Source organism: Leptidea sinapis, chromosome 6, assembly GCF_905404315.1.
Source record: "Leptidea sinapis chromosome 6, ilLepSina1.1, whole genome shotgun sequence".
Taxonomy (NCBI): Eukaryota; Metazoa; Arthropoda; class Insecta; order Lepidoptera; family Pieridae; genus Leptidea; species Leptidea sinapis.
The window spans coordinates 16,392,129-16,410,261 of record NC_066270.1 but is presented as its reverse complement, the minus strand read 5'-3'; the positions used below and the strand labels follow the sequence as shown (position 1 = coordinate 16,410,261).

The 18,133-nt window shown below is 35.9% G+C and overlaps 1 protein-coding gene across 1 annotated transcript; it reads left to right on the top strand.

Moving 5' to 3' along the window:
* Positions 1-6,391: 6,391 nt before the first annotated feature.
* On the top strand, positions 6,392-16,774 carry LOC126964821 (patched domain-containing protein 3-like). Its single transcript, XM_050808115.1, has one exon. The coding sequence runs from the start codon at positions 6,643-6,645 to the stop codon at positions 9,457-9,459; it is 2,817 nt and encodes a 938-aa protein (XP_050664072.1). The 5' UTR covers positions 6,392-6,642; the 3' UTR covers positions 9,460-16,774.
* Positions 16,775-18,133: the final 1,359 nt, after the last annotated feature.

Here is an 18,133-nt window from a genome sequence, read left to right as displayed (position 1 = left end):
GATCTACAACTTTTGTGATTACACTTTTTTCACATAACCTCAAAATTTTGCTGAAAAATTCAAAAAACCAAGTTTTTGGTTTTTTTTATATCTTTTTCAAAAAAAAAATTTTTCTACGAAATTTGGTGAAAACTTACCTTACTATGTCCCAAATACACTGTAATTTATTTGATTTAAAATATTTATTTTTTCGCCTTATTTTAACTTAATATCAAAAAAGCACCCTAATTTTCAATCGAAAATTCTGACGTCAAAATATCAGTTTTTTTCAAAAAGTTTGGGGGCTTTTTGTTCGTTGAAATATCTACTTTCTGATAGTGTAAAAAAATATAAATTACAATTGTAAATATTCGGAAAATTTAAGTCCAACAAAAGGCATTTCATAAAGAATTCATACCTGTTGTTTCGTAGCAGCAAAAATATGGATACTATTATTTTGTTTCACTTTCTATCATTTTCAAAGGCTTCGGCAGTGATCTATTAATGCTATTGTATGATTTGTTTGTTGTTTGCATATATTATTCTTGTTTGTTTGTAAATGTCGCATTAGGTCTCCAGTAATGATAGTTGCTATGTGTGGTAAATAAAAAAAAAGGCTGCGTAGACCGAGCTATACGACCCGGCACCTAGGTTTGCTGGAAGGACCATTCTTGGGTATTGAACATGGTGTTGTTAAGGGGCTTCACTACCTTCTGAAGAATGGTATCTTGATACACTTGTGCCGATGTTTTGATACCCTTTTCACGAAAGTATGGCTCAGTCAGTTCTAGGTGCTATCTTCATCTCCCGAGATAAATTCTTTTGCTTTCGGACAGGATATCTTTAAATTCTTTCCTTTACTCCTTCTACCACCTATTTCGTACGAACACTACGTGGACGACCAGATCTTTTTCTGTCTTTTTCAAACAGAGGAGGTCTCATTGTACCTACTAATAGTCCGCTCACAGCGATTCAGTTCTCTTTATCAACCCACTCTATTTTAATATCGCAAAATGTTGTACAATGTATTGCTGCCAAAATGAGAAAATACTGTCAGTAGATGAAAGCTTATCAAGCAATTAGGTTCAGAGTTGACTTTACCTTATATGGAGAAAAGGTTGGAAGCGCCTACTTTGAAAAGTTATTTTTGCGAATTTCTCTCTAATTGATTCCAAAAAAAGACGTTACTAGTAATGACGAAAGAGAAAAAGAGCCAGCCATAAAAAGACGGTATTGTAATTATTGTCCCTCTAATATACATTTCGTAAAAAACCTATTTATAGTGATCACAAAAAAGATATTTGTACCAAATGTTGTTAAAACCTAATAATTTGAATTATTATTTCGTAAAATAACAAGTTCCTATTAAGTTTAAATGAAAAGTGAAAAGTAAGAGGGTGAAGGGTTTTATTACTTTGCTTTTTGTTTCAAAAGAGGATAATAAACCAAAATATAAAAAATAAACAAATATACACATATTTACAATAAAGACTACGCGTAGTATACGCGTACGCTTGACGTATGATTTATATTTCTAGTATATTAAGACGTATGATTATCTTTCTAGGGTTAATATGCCTACTTATATAATTGAATACATAGGGTACCATATTATTTTTATTTGTCCGTTTACCGTAATAATTTGTAATTTAATTATTAAGTTGACAAAGAATAGAAGGTAGTGAGGCGAGTATTATTTTTATTTTTTGTTTATTACACAGAACAGTCTACCTAGCTAGAAAAGCAATGCACGCCCCTGATAAGCGGAACTCCCTTGGGAGTATCCGCTGGGATATAGCACAGAAGGTTTTTTTTAAATAAAAATAAGGGAGAGATGAGCAGGACGTTTAGCTAATGGTAAATGATACGCCCAGAACAATGCAGTGCCGCTCAGGAATCTTGAAGAACCTCAAAAATTCTGAGCGGCGCTACAATTACGCTCGTCACCTTGAGACATTAGATGTTAAGTCTCATTTGCCCAGTAATTTCACTAGCTACGGAGCCCTTCAGAAACACAGTTACATTTACACATTACTGGATAGATAACCAGACAAACAGATCACCTCATGGGCTGCGTTCAAGCGGCAATTGACAAAGTGCTTGCCTTCCACAGATCTCCTCCGCTGAAATCGTAGTCTTGGGTGATTTCAACGGGCACATTGCCGAAAGGCTTGGATCACGTAGCACAGACTACGCAGGGTGATCTGTGCATAATTTTGCATTGGCGTATGGTCTGTCCCAATTGGTTGAGTCGCCAACGCGGCTCCCAGATGTGTATAGTCACATGCCGACCTTATTAGATCTTCTGCTGACTACACATCCCGGTAGTTACCAGGTCTGTGTCGACGCCCCTCTCGGAACGTCCGACCATTGCCTGGTCAGGAATGTAGTGCCTATCCGATGCCAACGTCACAGACCACCAGAGACCCGCCGCGTTTGGCACTACAAGTCAGCAGATTGGGATAGGATGCGTTCCTTTTTTGCATCCTACCCTTGGGGCAAGGTTTGTTTCCCTTCGGATGATCCTAGTGCCTGCGCCGTTGCAGTAGCCGATGTGATGCTACAGGGCATGGATATTTTTATACCAAGCTCTGTAGTACCGATCGGTGGCAGATCACAGCCCTGGTTTGATGCGTCAGTTAAAGCAGCATCTGACTGCAAAAGCAGGCGTATCGAAGTTGGATTGCGGCCCTGGGCTCAAAGGATCCGAACTGCAGAGTTCTACAGAGGAAATATAACCATGCCTCCAGATTTGTTAAGCGGAAAATCGCCCGTGCGAAGTCGAAGCACGTCGTCAAATTCGGCGAGCAGCTTCCCAGTTACCCGACCGGAACACGCAAGTTCTGGTCGTTGTCGAAAGCTGCACTTGGTAACTTCAACCAGCCGTCCCTTCCGCCGTTGCACATGAGGAATGCCACCCTGGCCCATACGGCAAAAGAGGGAGCCGATCTCCTGTGCGCTCTTTTTGCCACCAATTCGACTCTTGACGACAACGGAAAAACACCGCCGACGATCCCGCGGTGTTAGAGCTCTATGCCTGAAGTACAGTTCAAACAGAAAACTATTAGGCGAGCTCTGTTTTCGTTGGACGTCAGGAAGTCGAGCTGGCCGGATGGCATTTCTCCAATCGTGCTTAGAACGTGTGCCCCTGAGTTTACGCTGGTGCTAACGCTTTTATTCCGGCACTTATATACAAAAAGCGTAGTCCCTGACTCATGGAAGTCAACCCTTGTCCACCCAATCGAAAAAAGGAGACAGTTCGGATCCGGCAAACTACAGACCTATAGCTATTACCCCCCTGCTCTTTAAAATCATGGAGAGCATAATTAACCGCCAGCTCTTGGTATACCTAGAGGGTCACCAGTTGACCAACAACCGGCAGTACCGCTTTCGCCATGGTCGGTCAGCAGGTGATGTACTGGTATATCTAACACATAGATGGGCGGCCGCGTTGGCTATTGAAAGTAAGGGGGAAGGCCTGGAAGTTAGCCTGGATATAGCGAAGGCCTTTGATCGTGTATGGCACAAGGCGTTCCTCTCAAAACTTCCATCATTTAGGCTTCCCGAGAGCTTATGCAAGTGGACCTCCAGCTTCCTCACTGGGCGCAGCATACAGGTCGTTGTCGACGGTTATTGCTCGAACGAAGAAGAAGCCCGTGAACGCTGGAGTGCCCCAAGGCTGTGTGCTATCTCCCACACTGTTTCTTGGACTGTTGGTTTGTTGGACACCAACATACATTGCCGGCCCACATTCTAGCGCTGTACAAAGCGCAGGTCCGGCCACATATGGAGTATTGCTGTCATCGCTGTTCTGGCGCTCATCTCAGTATCAGCTCGATCCATTTGACCGCGTGCAACGCAGAGCAGCTCGAATTGTCGGGGACCCAGTGCACTGTGGACGGCTGGATTACTTGGCGTTGCGTAGAGACAACGCTTCATTGTGTGTTCTCTACCGCATTTATCATGGGGAATGATTGGAAAAGCTGTTTCACCTGATTCCTGCCGCCGAATTCCACCTTCGCACGACACGCCACAAGTTAGGATATCATCCCCACCATCTGGATGTGTAACGGTCCTCCACAGTGCAGTTTTCAAGGAGCTTTCTTCCACGTACTACAAAGCTGTGGAATGAACTTCCTTGTGCGGTGTTTCCGGGACGATTCGACATGGGTACCTTCAAAAAAGCGCGTACACCTTCCTTAAAGGCCGGAAACGCTCCTGTGATTCCTCTAGCGTTGCAAGAGAATGTGGGCGGCGGTGATCACTTAACACCAGGTGACCCGTACGCTCGTTTGTCCTCCTTTTCCATTAAAAAATTACTGCTTCTCGGCAGAAATAGGCGTCCTTGTGGTACCCATAATCTAGCCGGCTTCCTGTGCAAAGGAGCCTTCCACTTGTAAAAGGTGCTATCTAATTGAGACAAGTGATATCAGAATGATGTTCACAAACAACAAAGTCCCGAATCGCGGCAGCATTTGTGCTGATATTACTAAGTGTTCCACAAAGAGATTGATGTCTTGCAATGGTTAATGTTCGATTTACCTCTAATACTGGTCATATTTTTTTCTTTTTCTAACTGGCCCAGTCAAAAATAATATAAGAAGGCATAATGTATAAAACTGTAATAGACAAAAATCAATCTGTTTCTTCTAATATATAGTTCCATTTTTAACTACAATAAAACTTGGACTGTTTTTGTCCGACCTACTTTTTTTTAGCCATGTAAAAGGTCCTAAAACCTTGGTAAGAAGATGTATTCTGTGAACCGCATTAACATTTTCACACAAAAATAGAAAAAAACAACAATATATTTTGGAGGTTTCCCATACTTAGAACTAAAACTAATTTTTTTTTTTCATTTAACCCATACGTGTGGGTATCTATGGACAGGTCTTCAAAATTGATATTGAAGTTTCTAATATCATTTTTTGCTAAACTGAATAGTTTGCGCGAGAGACACTTCCAAATTGGAAAAATGTGTGTTTGAGTACCTACCATATACCTGACGAAGAATAATAATTACTTATTTCTAAATATAGCCATAAGATACAGACACATGTACGATATAAATTCTAATTAAAACAATATAGTGGTGTGCGTCTGAAACAAAAACAAGCAGAGAGTTTTAGATTTACTATAAATACATTCTTAATGAACTACCTACTTATAATAAATCAAGTGGTCGTATATCAAAAACTTCACTATCTTCATCTTTACTATAATCTTCATCACTATCGCCAGGTACTCTCTATTAAATTATCTTTTGACCCATACCTACTCTCTTCCTCGTTCTGACTTCTCCTTCTCTATTACTATAACATAATTGTCTTTCTTATTGATACCACAGGTTATGAATGAAGCGACACTACTCAGGATATTAAATATTACATTTTATTGTACGATATTACTTTGTAACCATATTTTTATAGAAAAATAATCAAACCCACTGAGTTTCTTGCGTCCGTTCTTCTCTTGTCTGAGGTTTTTGACTTTCAGATAGAAAAGTATAAAATTCTTAGCAATATATTTCAAAAATCTTAGATACTTAATGATACTTAATAATAATCTTAGATAATAGAGACATTATACCCAGCCGTTGAAAACATTTGTACTTACCTAAGTAGGTACTAGGTACATTACAACCAGATAAATGACTCTTCGGCTAAAATCTTATAAACTGAATTGATAAGGAGAATTCAGTCAAATATTAATCTTACGTATTAAAAACTCACTACCATAGGCTAGGCTATAACTGATATAAAGTAATGAAATATGTAATATAGCCTGACATTTACGAATATTACCTACCTCCTTATCCACTGTTTTTTTTTGCTTGCAAATTTGCAAAACTACAAATAACTACGCTTCATACAAACTCACAATTTTTACCTCCTTATAATGTGTAGTGTAGATTCCTCATTAAAAACCAATAAAAAATATCTATATATATATTAGTATAAGTTTTTATCACGATTTATTGTTGTTGTCTTTGTAGGTAAATAATATGTTTGTATTATAATTTGACGTTATTGATGTGTGTTTCAAGTAGGTAGGCAGGTATCGAGTAGGTGTAATACTAAAAAATATTTTGAAAGAAATCTCTGTAAATGTAATACATATATTAAACAGTATCTAATATAAATAAACGTGTAGTAGGTATAATAATTAGTCAAAATAACAAGTAATAATTAAAGAATAGCTGTTAGTGTGAATGTTTTATAACCAATTTATTTTAACTTTAACATTATTTTACGCGGCAAATAAGCTTCGTTTACTTAACTCAATGAAGATCACATTCACTCAAGCAGCTGATCGCCTGGTCGCTGGTGCACCGTGCACCGAGCAAGGTATAATAATAATATTTAAACGCGTGTCGTGCCAAATGTAGATAAATACGGCTGGGTCGTGGCGATTGGCGCGTCAGTCGGCAGGCACTGGCAGTCGCTTCAGAGCCGCGCGGTGTGTGGTGTGTTATGTCTCCTAGATCGTTGTGTTATTATGTTACGCTACCAAAGCCGTGAATTTTTATCAGACATTAACTTCTGCAAGATCTAGGCCAGATTGTTATCAGTAAACTAAAGTGAAAAAGATCGTACGAATTTAAATGTGAACTGTATGGTTTTAACCGAGTACTATTTTTCAAAGTAAATACTATCATCACCTATGCCTACTAAGAATAAAATCAAGTCACCACAGCAGCTATGGGAAAGTTTATCCTCAGTTTTTGTTGAATTTGTGGAAAGGATATTTTTCTATTTAGGTGTTTATGTTGGAAAGCATCCATGGAGAGTTATTGTGACGACATGGCTCTTTGTTTTGATAAGCTGTTCGGGACTATTAACATTTTACATAGAAAAGAATCCTATGAAGCTATGGGTTCCACCGGATTCAGATTTTTACAAAGACACAAACTGGTATATAGATAATTTTGGGACAAATTTCAGGCTTCAGAATATTCTTATCACAGCCGATAATGTCCTCGATTCTAAAGTTCTCATGGCTATTAGTAACATAACAAATCACATTAATTCGCTACAAATTAAGCATAATGATAAGTCTTACAGACTAAAAGATTTGTGTTTTGAAGTGCCTGTAGTCAACATTTTTGGATCAAATTGGAATCCTAGATCTGAAGATAAAGAACTGACAAAGGTAAATACACCAACTAAAAAGGATTTTTCCGATCCAACCCTTTGGGTCGAAGATGAATTCTATTGTAGTTTCTTAAATAACTTCCCTCAAACATGTTTACAATACAATATCTTAGATGTATGGAATAACAATCCAGAAGCCATAAAAAATGCCACCAATCGTGAAATTATAGCAAAAGTGAATGATTTAAAAATAAATCCAGCAACTGGTCATCCGATAGACTTCACGAAAATGCTAGGTGGAGTGAAAAGGAATAAAGATGGTGTTATTGTGGCAGCTAAATCACTGTTAATTAATTGGTATATGGATGTGAATATGACAGAAGTGAATTTAAACGAAGTCGGTAACCTAGTGGGCACTGAAGATTGGGTATCCGTGCCGCTTGCGTTGTGGGAAGAAGAATTCCTCAGAGCTGTTAAAATTATGGATTATGAAGACCTAGGTATCAAATTATATTATGAAGCCGGCAGAAGTTTTGCGGATGTCAGTGGTGAAGCGATGTTTCAAGAGATGGATAAATTATTTTTAGGTATTTTTTTAATGTTTATTTATATACTAGTAGCCATTTCTCGGTGTAACTGGTTAGAAATAAAGTTAACGTTAGGTAGCGTGGGTTTATTAGGTGTAGGCATGGCCTATGTCACTTCTGTCAGTTGGTGTTCGATTTTAGGGATTCCTTTCGGACCTGTACATTCTTCTTTGCCATTCCTCCTTATGGGTCTTGGGGTTGATGATATGTTCGTTATGAACGCCTGTTGGAAAATAGTAATGTCGACTGACTCACACAAGAGTACACCAATTAAAATAGGCTTAATGTTAAAGCATGCCGGTGTATCCATTGTTATTACTTCATTTACGGATATCGTGGCTTTGTTAATTGGTGCTATAACAATTCTACCTTCACTTAAGTCGTTTTGTATGTATGCTGCTATGGGTGTATTCTTTATATTTTGTTACTCTGTCACGTTTTACGTTGCAGTATTTACATTGGATCTTAGAAGGGTCGCGGAGAAACGTAACGGGATTTTATTTTGCTACCAACATACTAAGGAAATTGCGATATCTACTGAAAAAACTTTGTGTGAAAAAATATTACAAGGTTTTTATAAGAAAGTCGTATTTACATTGCCAGGTAAAACGGTGGTTCTATTGTTCACCTTAATAATTACAGGTGTAAGCGTGGAGTCTCTACTAAGATTAGAACAAAGATTCGACCCAAAGTGGTTTATACCAAGTGATACTTATTATAAAGATTTTCTTAATGCACATTCCTTATATTATCCTGAAGACGGTTACTCGGCGATGATATTTTTGGGTAAAATAGATTATAATACCGATTTTGAAAATGTGTACGAAATGGTACAAAAACTGCGTAACGAAACATATATCACAGATGTTTTAACATGGATTGAACATTTTGATGGATATGTCTTACAAAATTATGGTCAAAATTTGAAAAATACTAGTTCAGTTTCAGATGACGACTTTAATAAATATTTATCAAGATTTTTGTTCAGCTCCGTAGGTGGTCGATTTCAGGTCAATTTTAAATTTTCAGAACAATTAAATTGCGGGTATTCCGCTAGTGAGATAAATGCTTCGTCCATGTCTTTTAGATTTCGAAAATTTGATGGTCCCGAACAGTACATACCGGCAATGAATCGGGTTAAAAGTATTATCAAATCTGCGAACATAACAACGGGCGACGGCTATCGTTCCGTTTGGTCCAAAGCTTTCGCAAATTGGGTCACAGATGAAATAATCGCAGTAGAAGTTGAACGAAATATCGAGTTGGCCTTGCTTTGTGTGATGGTGTGCACAATTATTTTGATAACAAACCTACAAATGTGCTTGTGGATATTCATCTGTGTTCTCCTAACAATAGTGAACGTATTAGGTTGCATGCAACGGTGGGGCATGACAGTGGATATTGTGTGCTGTATTGGCCTCGAACTTGCCATTGGTCTGTGTGTGGATTACGCCGCTCACGTGGGCCACACGTTCTTAACATTCACACAAGGCTCCCGGAATGAAAGGGCTTTTAAAACTGTAACGTCGATAGGCACGGCTGTTTTACTTGGAGGCGGCTCTACCTTATTGTCTCTATCACTTCTAAGTATGTCTAAAGCTTATACGTTTCAATCATTTTTCAAAATATTCCTCTTAGTAATACTGTTTGGACTTTTTAGTGGTTTATTGTTTTTGCCCGTAGTTCTGTCGCTAATAGGTCCTGCGGGTCACAAAAAGAGTGACGAGAATAACGCGATACCGGAAGCAGTAGAATTAAATGGTAGAACAGATAAAGAGAAACAAATTAATGATAATTAAAATAATTAGCGAATAAATTAGGAATTTAATAAGTAATGTGATAACTAGTGTATAGGACAGTATGTGTATATAGCTGAAGTGTTCAGGAAACAAAGTTATAAAAAATAATTAAACAGGCTTAATAGTAGGAAATAAATTGTTTTAGTAACTAATTGTATAGTTTATCTTTAAGGTAATATATTAATTACCTACTTAATCTATGCTTTTATACTTTTATCAGTTCTTATATTGATTGTACAATATTATAAATGTATATTATAAGTAAAAGACTGGGATTTTAGATTACTTTTCATCCGATTAATTCATCGGGTTTATCAGATTTAATAAATAATGCTGATTGTCATAAGCCTCTATCTAAAACGTGACCTTATAGACTAATAACTTTTTTAGCCAAGTTAATAATATCCAAAGTTTAAAATACCGGGCTCTGAGATGTGCTCAAACATTAAATTATACCTCTATTCTTACTTAAGATTTCTTTCAATTGGCTTTAGACAAATAAAATAGGGGGTGTTTTACTTGGACTAAAAGAAGAGTGCATGGTATTTACCCAAAATATGAGATAAAACACAAAAGCATATTTAAGTCCAAAGGTAAAGGCACACTTTTTCGATGTTATTATTACACTCATAGTCTATATCTGACTTAACGTTGGCTTTTTCTGTATATTCTGTGCAATGTTTTAATTACACTTTTAAGCAATTCTCGTGGCACTAAATAAGGTTATTGAAAGACGTCGATTGAAATTTTATAAAACTTTATGGCCTAAAAATTGTCAGATCTATAGTAATATATTGATCAAACATTAAGTGTAGAAGAGTACGGAATATTGGCAATACTATTCTATCTTATTAAGACTCCACGTGTCATGAGTTAATCAGTTAATTCACCAGCGGAAATATAAAACTACGGCATAATTCGCGTCAAGTTAAGATCACAGAGAGCACTTAAAACTGTTTATTAAATTATGTTCCAGCGATAACGTTGTCATATAGACACAAATGATTTACTATTTGAAAAAGGTTAAGATAATGCGGTCAAATAATTGAATAAGTAGTTAGTATATTGTGAAGAGAATATATAATATGTAATATTATATTACAATTGTGATGTCATGATACAAGTTCTCTAGACTCAGACATCTGCTTATTTTGTGGCATTGTATGGGTCTTTTGTAATTACACTTCTCAATTGGTTCCATTTTGCGTCCTGTGTTGGTCAGTTACTCCAAACAGCTCAGATTCTTCTAGAAGTTTGCCACTGTTGTATATTTCAGGGTCACATGAATCCTTCAGCAGACATTCTCTGCATTTAGGGCTTGCCGTTATGCAGATTGTGAAAAGGTGCTTGTTTAGTGGCGTGTGACCAGCTGCCCGCTATAATACGAATACCGAGTCTGTTTGAAAGCTGTTGAGGAGACGGTACAATCTGGGCGATAGTCCGGGTGTAATTCTTGTGACTGCCTGCTGCTTGTAAGGTTTATGTACCCATCTTACTGTGTAGGTTGTTAGTAAAAGAGTATATCCATGAACGTATGGGTGAAGGGCAGTGGCAGGATCGGTACTGGCCCAGCCACCTGAGTTACTGCATCCCCTATGTTTATTATAATTATAGGTCTTATGACAAAACCATTAATCTACCTCTCAACACTAAGTTAATTATGGCAAACAGGAATGTTTTTTGTTTTTTGGTGCAGATAAATGAATAAAATAAAGACAAATTAATTTGAATACAAAATTTATAAACGATGCGGGTCTCTTGCCGCGACCTCTCGCATTCCGCGCTAGAATAAAATTAATTTCTGTAATTAATCCCATAAGTGAGGGTTATGATTTAAAAAAAAATTAATATAATATATACATTTAACATATTTATTTTGGACAAGAATGATAGTAAAGTTATCTATTATGTGGTTTTTAACAACAGTGAAAGATTTTAAAAATAAACATTGTAAAATAGTACTAGATAAGCTATTCAACCATTATGAACCAAGTAATACATAATAGGATGTTCTTATATACTGGGTGGCCGAGAAGTTGACGTCCAAAGCTAAAATTTGAGTTTGGCTCATTTTATTGGCCAATGTTCTGGGAAGTTTTAGAAGCAATAGGCTCCTCATTTTTTTTTTGATACCTTGAACTTTTTCATAAATTTAGCTGGAGCAGTTATCTTGAACATACGACTCAATTCTAAACTAGTTCCGCATTGTAGTTTCTAATGTGGTTATTGCAACTGTAGTTAATAATTGTCATCAATAAAATTCACTAAAAGTGTTCAAAAAAATTAGAAAAAAGTCCTAAACCACAATTAGGTGAAAAGCGGATAAAAGGGGAAAAAAATTATTATCTCCTGAACTACGCAAAATCGTAGAACATACATAGGGGTGATTCGGCAACTCATCACCTTTCACCTGGTTTTCAAATTTTAGCTTTGGACGTCAACTTCTCGGCCATCCTGTATATAAATATAAACACGTGTATTATATTATTTTCAAATAAACATTAATAAAATAAATACCAATTACAATAATCTAAGAAACATTTACCTATATATACTTAAACATTTAACAAAAGTTATTCTCTTGACGATAAACTCGTCTTATTTAGGTCGCAAATAATTCATATTATTTTTACCGTAGGGAATTAGAATTTAGGATTTAGAATAATTCCGTGAATTTATGAAATAACCAACTCCATAATAATAAAATACATCTTTATTTAAATTTAAATAAACAGATAGAGCCACGCTACCTGACGCTGACATAAATATAATGTATGAAACAATAATATTATGTTATCAATAGCTATGTCATTAAACTTTTATCTTAAAATAATTATTTTTATAACTCATGAATGAATCAATAAGAACAATGAGTTGCCAACTTCATTTCTGCAGCGCGCGGGATTCCGGATGGAATGGAATATAATGAAACGGCTTCCGAGCGATAACTCAACAATTGTAGGGCGTTATTATGTATATTCAATGATAAATGTATTGAAAGTCCTTTGGAAACAATGACATTCTATACACATAAAGCGACATATCATTCGCATTCTGATAGTGGAACGGCAATCTTCTCTCCTTAGTCGTGTGTCAACTGTCACTGTCCGAATTGAGTTCCTAAATTCAACATAAGAAAGCTTTTTGTCGTGTTATTTGTGGCATGTTCCAGATTTCGGCTTTGCTTTTGTATGACGTGATTTGTCTGTATGTACCTATAGGATGTCATTGTTTGGAAACGAACACATAACAATATTGTCAAACATTGTCTTACGTTATCGCATAACTGCAGAATGGGAAACCTGATTTTAAAGCTGGACTTTTTATTTACAACCTCATTAATGTAATGTCTATTATGTATATCAGAAGTTTGTAGTTCAATACCCCTGTGATAATCAATCAATAAACCGTTAGCAGCTACTGTCACATTTACATATTATTATTAAAATGCATTAATGTTATTTCTCTTCCATAAGTACGATAAGTATGACAATGTTTTAGTGTAAGATTTAAAAACGTTATAAATTTTTTAATGTTAATAATTAAAAATGATAACACGAGTTAACTTATCGTTTTAATGATACACAATGTATTGAGGAATCCGTGAATTCGAAGGTTTTCATATCTGCGATAGATACCTACCGTAAAATATAAAAACAATGTATCTACCTACTGCCTAGTCTCAAAATGTATTTTATATTAAAGCTACGTACATATGTAATTATTTACCTCATATTTTTTAAAAATCAGACACTGTCCTTATTAATATATAGTAGACAATTAATAATTATTAATAACAATATATAGCTGTTACCATCACCGCTAGAGATATTGTTCTTTCTTGCGCTATTTGTTTATGTATACAATATTATATAGTAAGTCTGTGGCATCCTCTAATACTTCATAAATCATTACTTTAATTTGCCACACTGTCCATCAAAGCGGTACATTCTAAATTCAGTATAGAAGCGCCCGCGGCTCATCAAACTTAGCCCCCCAAAAAAAAATTTTTTATATTTTTGAATTTTCAATATCGCATATCGTTAGTTCGTAGTTTGTTCTTAATTGTTCGCTATAAATAATTGTTTGTTCTTCTGTTGTTTATTTAAAAACAATTAATTAAAAATGGGGGGAAACGCCTACTATTTGGTTCAGGCACTCGCCGGCCGCTACCGCGGCACGCTACGCTCGGCTCGTGCGTTGTTTTAACTGTTCTAACATAACCTAACCTAACTTATTTTAATGAATTGCAAATTTAAAAAAAAATCGAGAACAAACAAATGTTTATAGAGAACAATCAAGAACAAATGGCGAACTAACGATGCAATAAAAAAAATTAAAAAATAAAAATAAAAAAATCTGGGGGCTAACTTTCTTGAGCTAGCGCCCGCCATTATTTGACAGGAGGATCATTTTATCTACACAAATAAAAGGGAATAATGACACTGTCAAAAAAGCGTTCTCTTTGTAATTGGTATACTATAGAATTAATAATTATTCTGTCTTTTACAACTTACTTGCTCAAAAAACATGAGGAAGAATAGATTTAACTTATAGATTCCTATTTCTAATAACGGTATCCTGTACGGTTTTTAATTAACATAAAAAGATATATTAACATAAGAAGATTACCACCAAGGAATTTGCAATTATTGCCCACAATGGATAGGTAGAAGCTGAATGATCAAACCGTTTTGGAAGGGCTATTGCTCAATACTTTTGTCTCACTTTAATCCTTAAGAGAAAATGAGACGAAATATGTAGCTCTATTTCAACATGGGCACTAGGCGCCATTTTGTTTTGTTTTCTCGAAAATGTGTTCTCCTGACTATGGACTTGTTTGGTCTTGGCTTGTAAGCGCTTGTTTTGTAAAAACCAACTTACCCAACTAGTATTATAAATAACTATTACCACCCACATTTTGTTTATCACCCGAATGTTTTGAGATTTTGGCCATTTCTACGTCTTTGACTAAACATTTAGACTAACTGATCAGTCATGATGACCTCTGCGAGCAGGCCAAGTGTTATCAATTATACGCCGTGTGATAAATAAACTGGCAAAATATGAATTATTTATTCATTATCGCTACGTTTTAAGGTCAGCACATAATATCTGAGTCAAAATCGCTTCACTTTAGAACCAACGAGATCTTTGTACGTTGTAGATTATGTTTTAAAACGTATGATCTAGCGAACCTCTTTTCACAAATGGAAGAGTCTTAAAATGTAAACTGCACGTTTGGCCCGAGTTAGTGAATCTCTTATAACATTATGTAAATCTGCTGTAGAAGGGTGTTGGTGCTTTATAAATGGAATAGTCTTCATCTGATATATTTATTGCTTATAGTAAAATCAATCTTGTGTGTGTTTTTAACATTAAGCAGTTACTACACTGTCTCTGGACCTCGCTGGAACGTGAAGCGCCCTCCCGTTACTCTTTCACTCCCACGCGCTCGTCCTGTTGCGTCAGTACGGTTTGCAGTTTTATAATCGTTATGTACATGTCATGATATTTTCATACTATCACTGTTTTGTTTCCCATATTTTCATTTTTACGATTTGACTTTTGTTGTTAATAGTTCTGTAGTTTCTGTTGTTGTGTGTCGCTACTGTCGGATAAAATAAATACTTTTCTTACTTAATCCAGGTTCTTTCATTGATTTTTCATAATAATAATAATAATAATCGGCATCACAACACGATACCTTTACATCATTAAATTATACAGATAAAATAAATCGTAGTTTATTTATTAATAATAATATTCTAGTGATGCTTGTTTTACACACCGTAACAAAGATATGATATGACGTCATCAACGTCATGTCCAGAGGTAATGTAACCGGGTAGTAGGTGATAGAGCTGAGACTCCACGCATTATTTTGTGTAAATTCCACCAAATTACCATGACGATTAATGGTAGGGGATGTTTGATGACTGGCTGTGACACATACTGTGGCGACCCATACTTTGGCAACCCATACTGTGGCGACCCATACTGTGACGACCCATACTGGGGCGACCCATAATGTGGCAAGTCATACTGTGACGACCATGCTTAACTCGAGCCGTACTGAAATGAATGTGAGTTGAGAACAATTTTACATTTACCCACCTACGTATTATTTGTTATTTACTAGAGATGCTTAAATGATTTATACGTCTAAATAAACTGTGATAGCTGTGAAAACGTCGAGAAGAAAGTTGAGAGTAAAGTGTCATACAAATCGCGCGTATAAGCGTATATCGCTTGTCACGCACACTAAAGTAATAAACCTGGCCTGTTTTCATCGGTTGTCTAACAGTAAGAGACTCTATCTAGACGTATAAATTATCTCAGCTTAGATGTTACACTATTTTATGAACACCAACATAGAACAGAGAGATTTTTTAAGTCGTTTTCGTGTTCTAAATATTCTTTGGTGCTATTTTGTTTTCGTGAGATTTAGAACTGATATTTTGCAGTCGAAAAATGCATAAGTGAATCGTATTTTATACTTTAGTATATATACTTACTTACCTGTACTACCATATGCTACTAATTTACTTTAATATTGTGAACAAAATTCGATAGTGGATTGGGCGAAGATGGATTATCGTAGCCGAGAGTAATACAAAACGAGTGTTGTTACCGGATATAGTTATTATAGACTTACATTAATACTAACGTATAGACGACCTGACACGTTGCTAATGTGATACTTATCTTGATTTATGAATGTGTGCGTTAGGTCATTTAATATTCAAAATAAGAAGGAGCTAATTCCAAGCGTGACTTGTCAATCAAAGTCAATAACAGTAAGTTCAGGGGCTTCCATTAATTACGTCATGTATTTCTGAGACCTTGTCAACCCCCCTCCCCCTTGGTGAGATATTCCTCAACTCCCTCCCCCACCCCTAATCACGCGAGACTCTTCAAAATTTATGTTTTGGCTAGCCAGCTGGACAGCCGTCCAAGAATGTGAGATTGGAAAGATTTAGCTTGATCCCCCAGAACACCTTACATAATTAACGGACGCCCCTTACAGTAACAATAGTTTCATTTTCTATCTTTGTTGTATGTCTGTTACAGATGTTCTTCTTTCTCGCACGCTGTGTTTGTCTATACGATAGTATATTGTACGTCTACGGATATAACTGATGTTTTACAATAGTTGTCAAACATGTTAAAATTTTCCATGTTATGTTAAGTAGGTTAAGTTATCTAAATAAATGAGTGGAACTGGTAGATGTTATTATAAGATCATAGTGTGTGTGAATGTAAAATTTAACGTTATGATTTCACGGAATAATAAAAATTTTGGGCTTGAAAATGTTTTTGATTTTAATAATTTATTAACTATAATAGTATGTTTGCTATCGACAACTTAGAAATAATCTTAGAAACATCTTGGAAGACACAAGACACACTTGTGGTCACTGAGTTGTTGCGGGTAATTTTCGAAAAGACTGGAGTGATTTTAACCTCCATGTCGCAGTTTGGTTGTTTTCCTTTATGGAGAATAAGAACAAACGGACGTGCAGGATACGACATGGTTACCTTAAAAAAAAGCGCGCACACCTTTCTTAAAGACCGGCATTGTTGCAAGAGATTTTGGGCGGCAGATCACCAGGTGACCCGTTCGCTCCTTTGTCTTCCTATTCCATTAAAAAAACATTACTGCATTTCAAACTACGCAATTATATAAGGCACAATTTTGGCCACACATCAACTCATGTATACATACAACACACTGGGAGTAAAGAAGTACCCATTTGTTATCGTCTGAGAACACCGTGCAAAGAAGTACAGTTCAAATGTTGGTGGTACAGTTTTAGAATACTGCGTGGTAGAATATTCCTTGAAAAGCATACTGAGAAGGATCGCCATACATTTAGATGGAGCCGTGGTTTTTGGCTTATGGTGCGAGAGCTAAATTCGGTGTCAGGGTCATACAGTTCTTTGGAAAACCCCTACTAGTGCTCGAGCTGTACATATAGCTCTGATTGTGAAGAAATAAGAAGTGTCTCGCTCTTGATGACGCCCAGTTTCTTCGAAACTAATTAATCATTATTTTTACGCTGTTCCGCAACTTTCTTAAGACAAGACTAAATAGAGGAAACAACTTTTTTTTAGCAATATTCGAGAGACTTGCATGACTCATGTACATGGCAACGCCAGTACTATCATTTGCAAACAATGCATGATCTTTAATGTGATTGAATAATGAAACTTCTTGTTCGTTGTCTCGTCAATAAAACATAATATATTCTATAATTCCACTCTAATCACAACTATAACACAGTGACACCAAAAATATATATATTACTAGTGTAGTCTGGTAACAAGCATATCCACCACCTTCGACTGCTCCCAGAGAACTCTGCTAAGCTGAGGGCATGTAAACGTTGCTACCATACACTCCAAACATCTTATACTACCAACTCAATAATGCAAATTCATAATAAAGTGACGTTACTAAGACTTGCACATGATTATAATATAGTATTAGAATTACTAAAAATATACTAAATATAATTTATTTATTTATTTATTTATTGAAAAGACCAACAGCATAAATATTACAAATTAGTCTTAAAAATTAGTGTACATATAAAAGCCAATTACAGGTCTCTCTATATAAACAAAAATCAACTAATGAGTTTTCAACTTAAATAACTTTAACTTATAA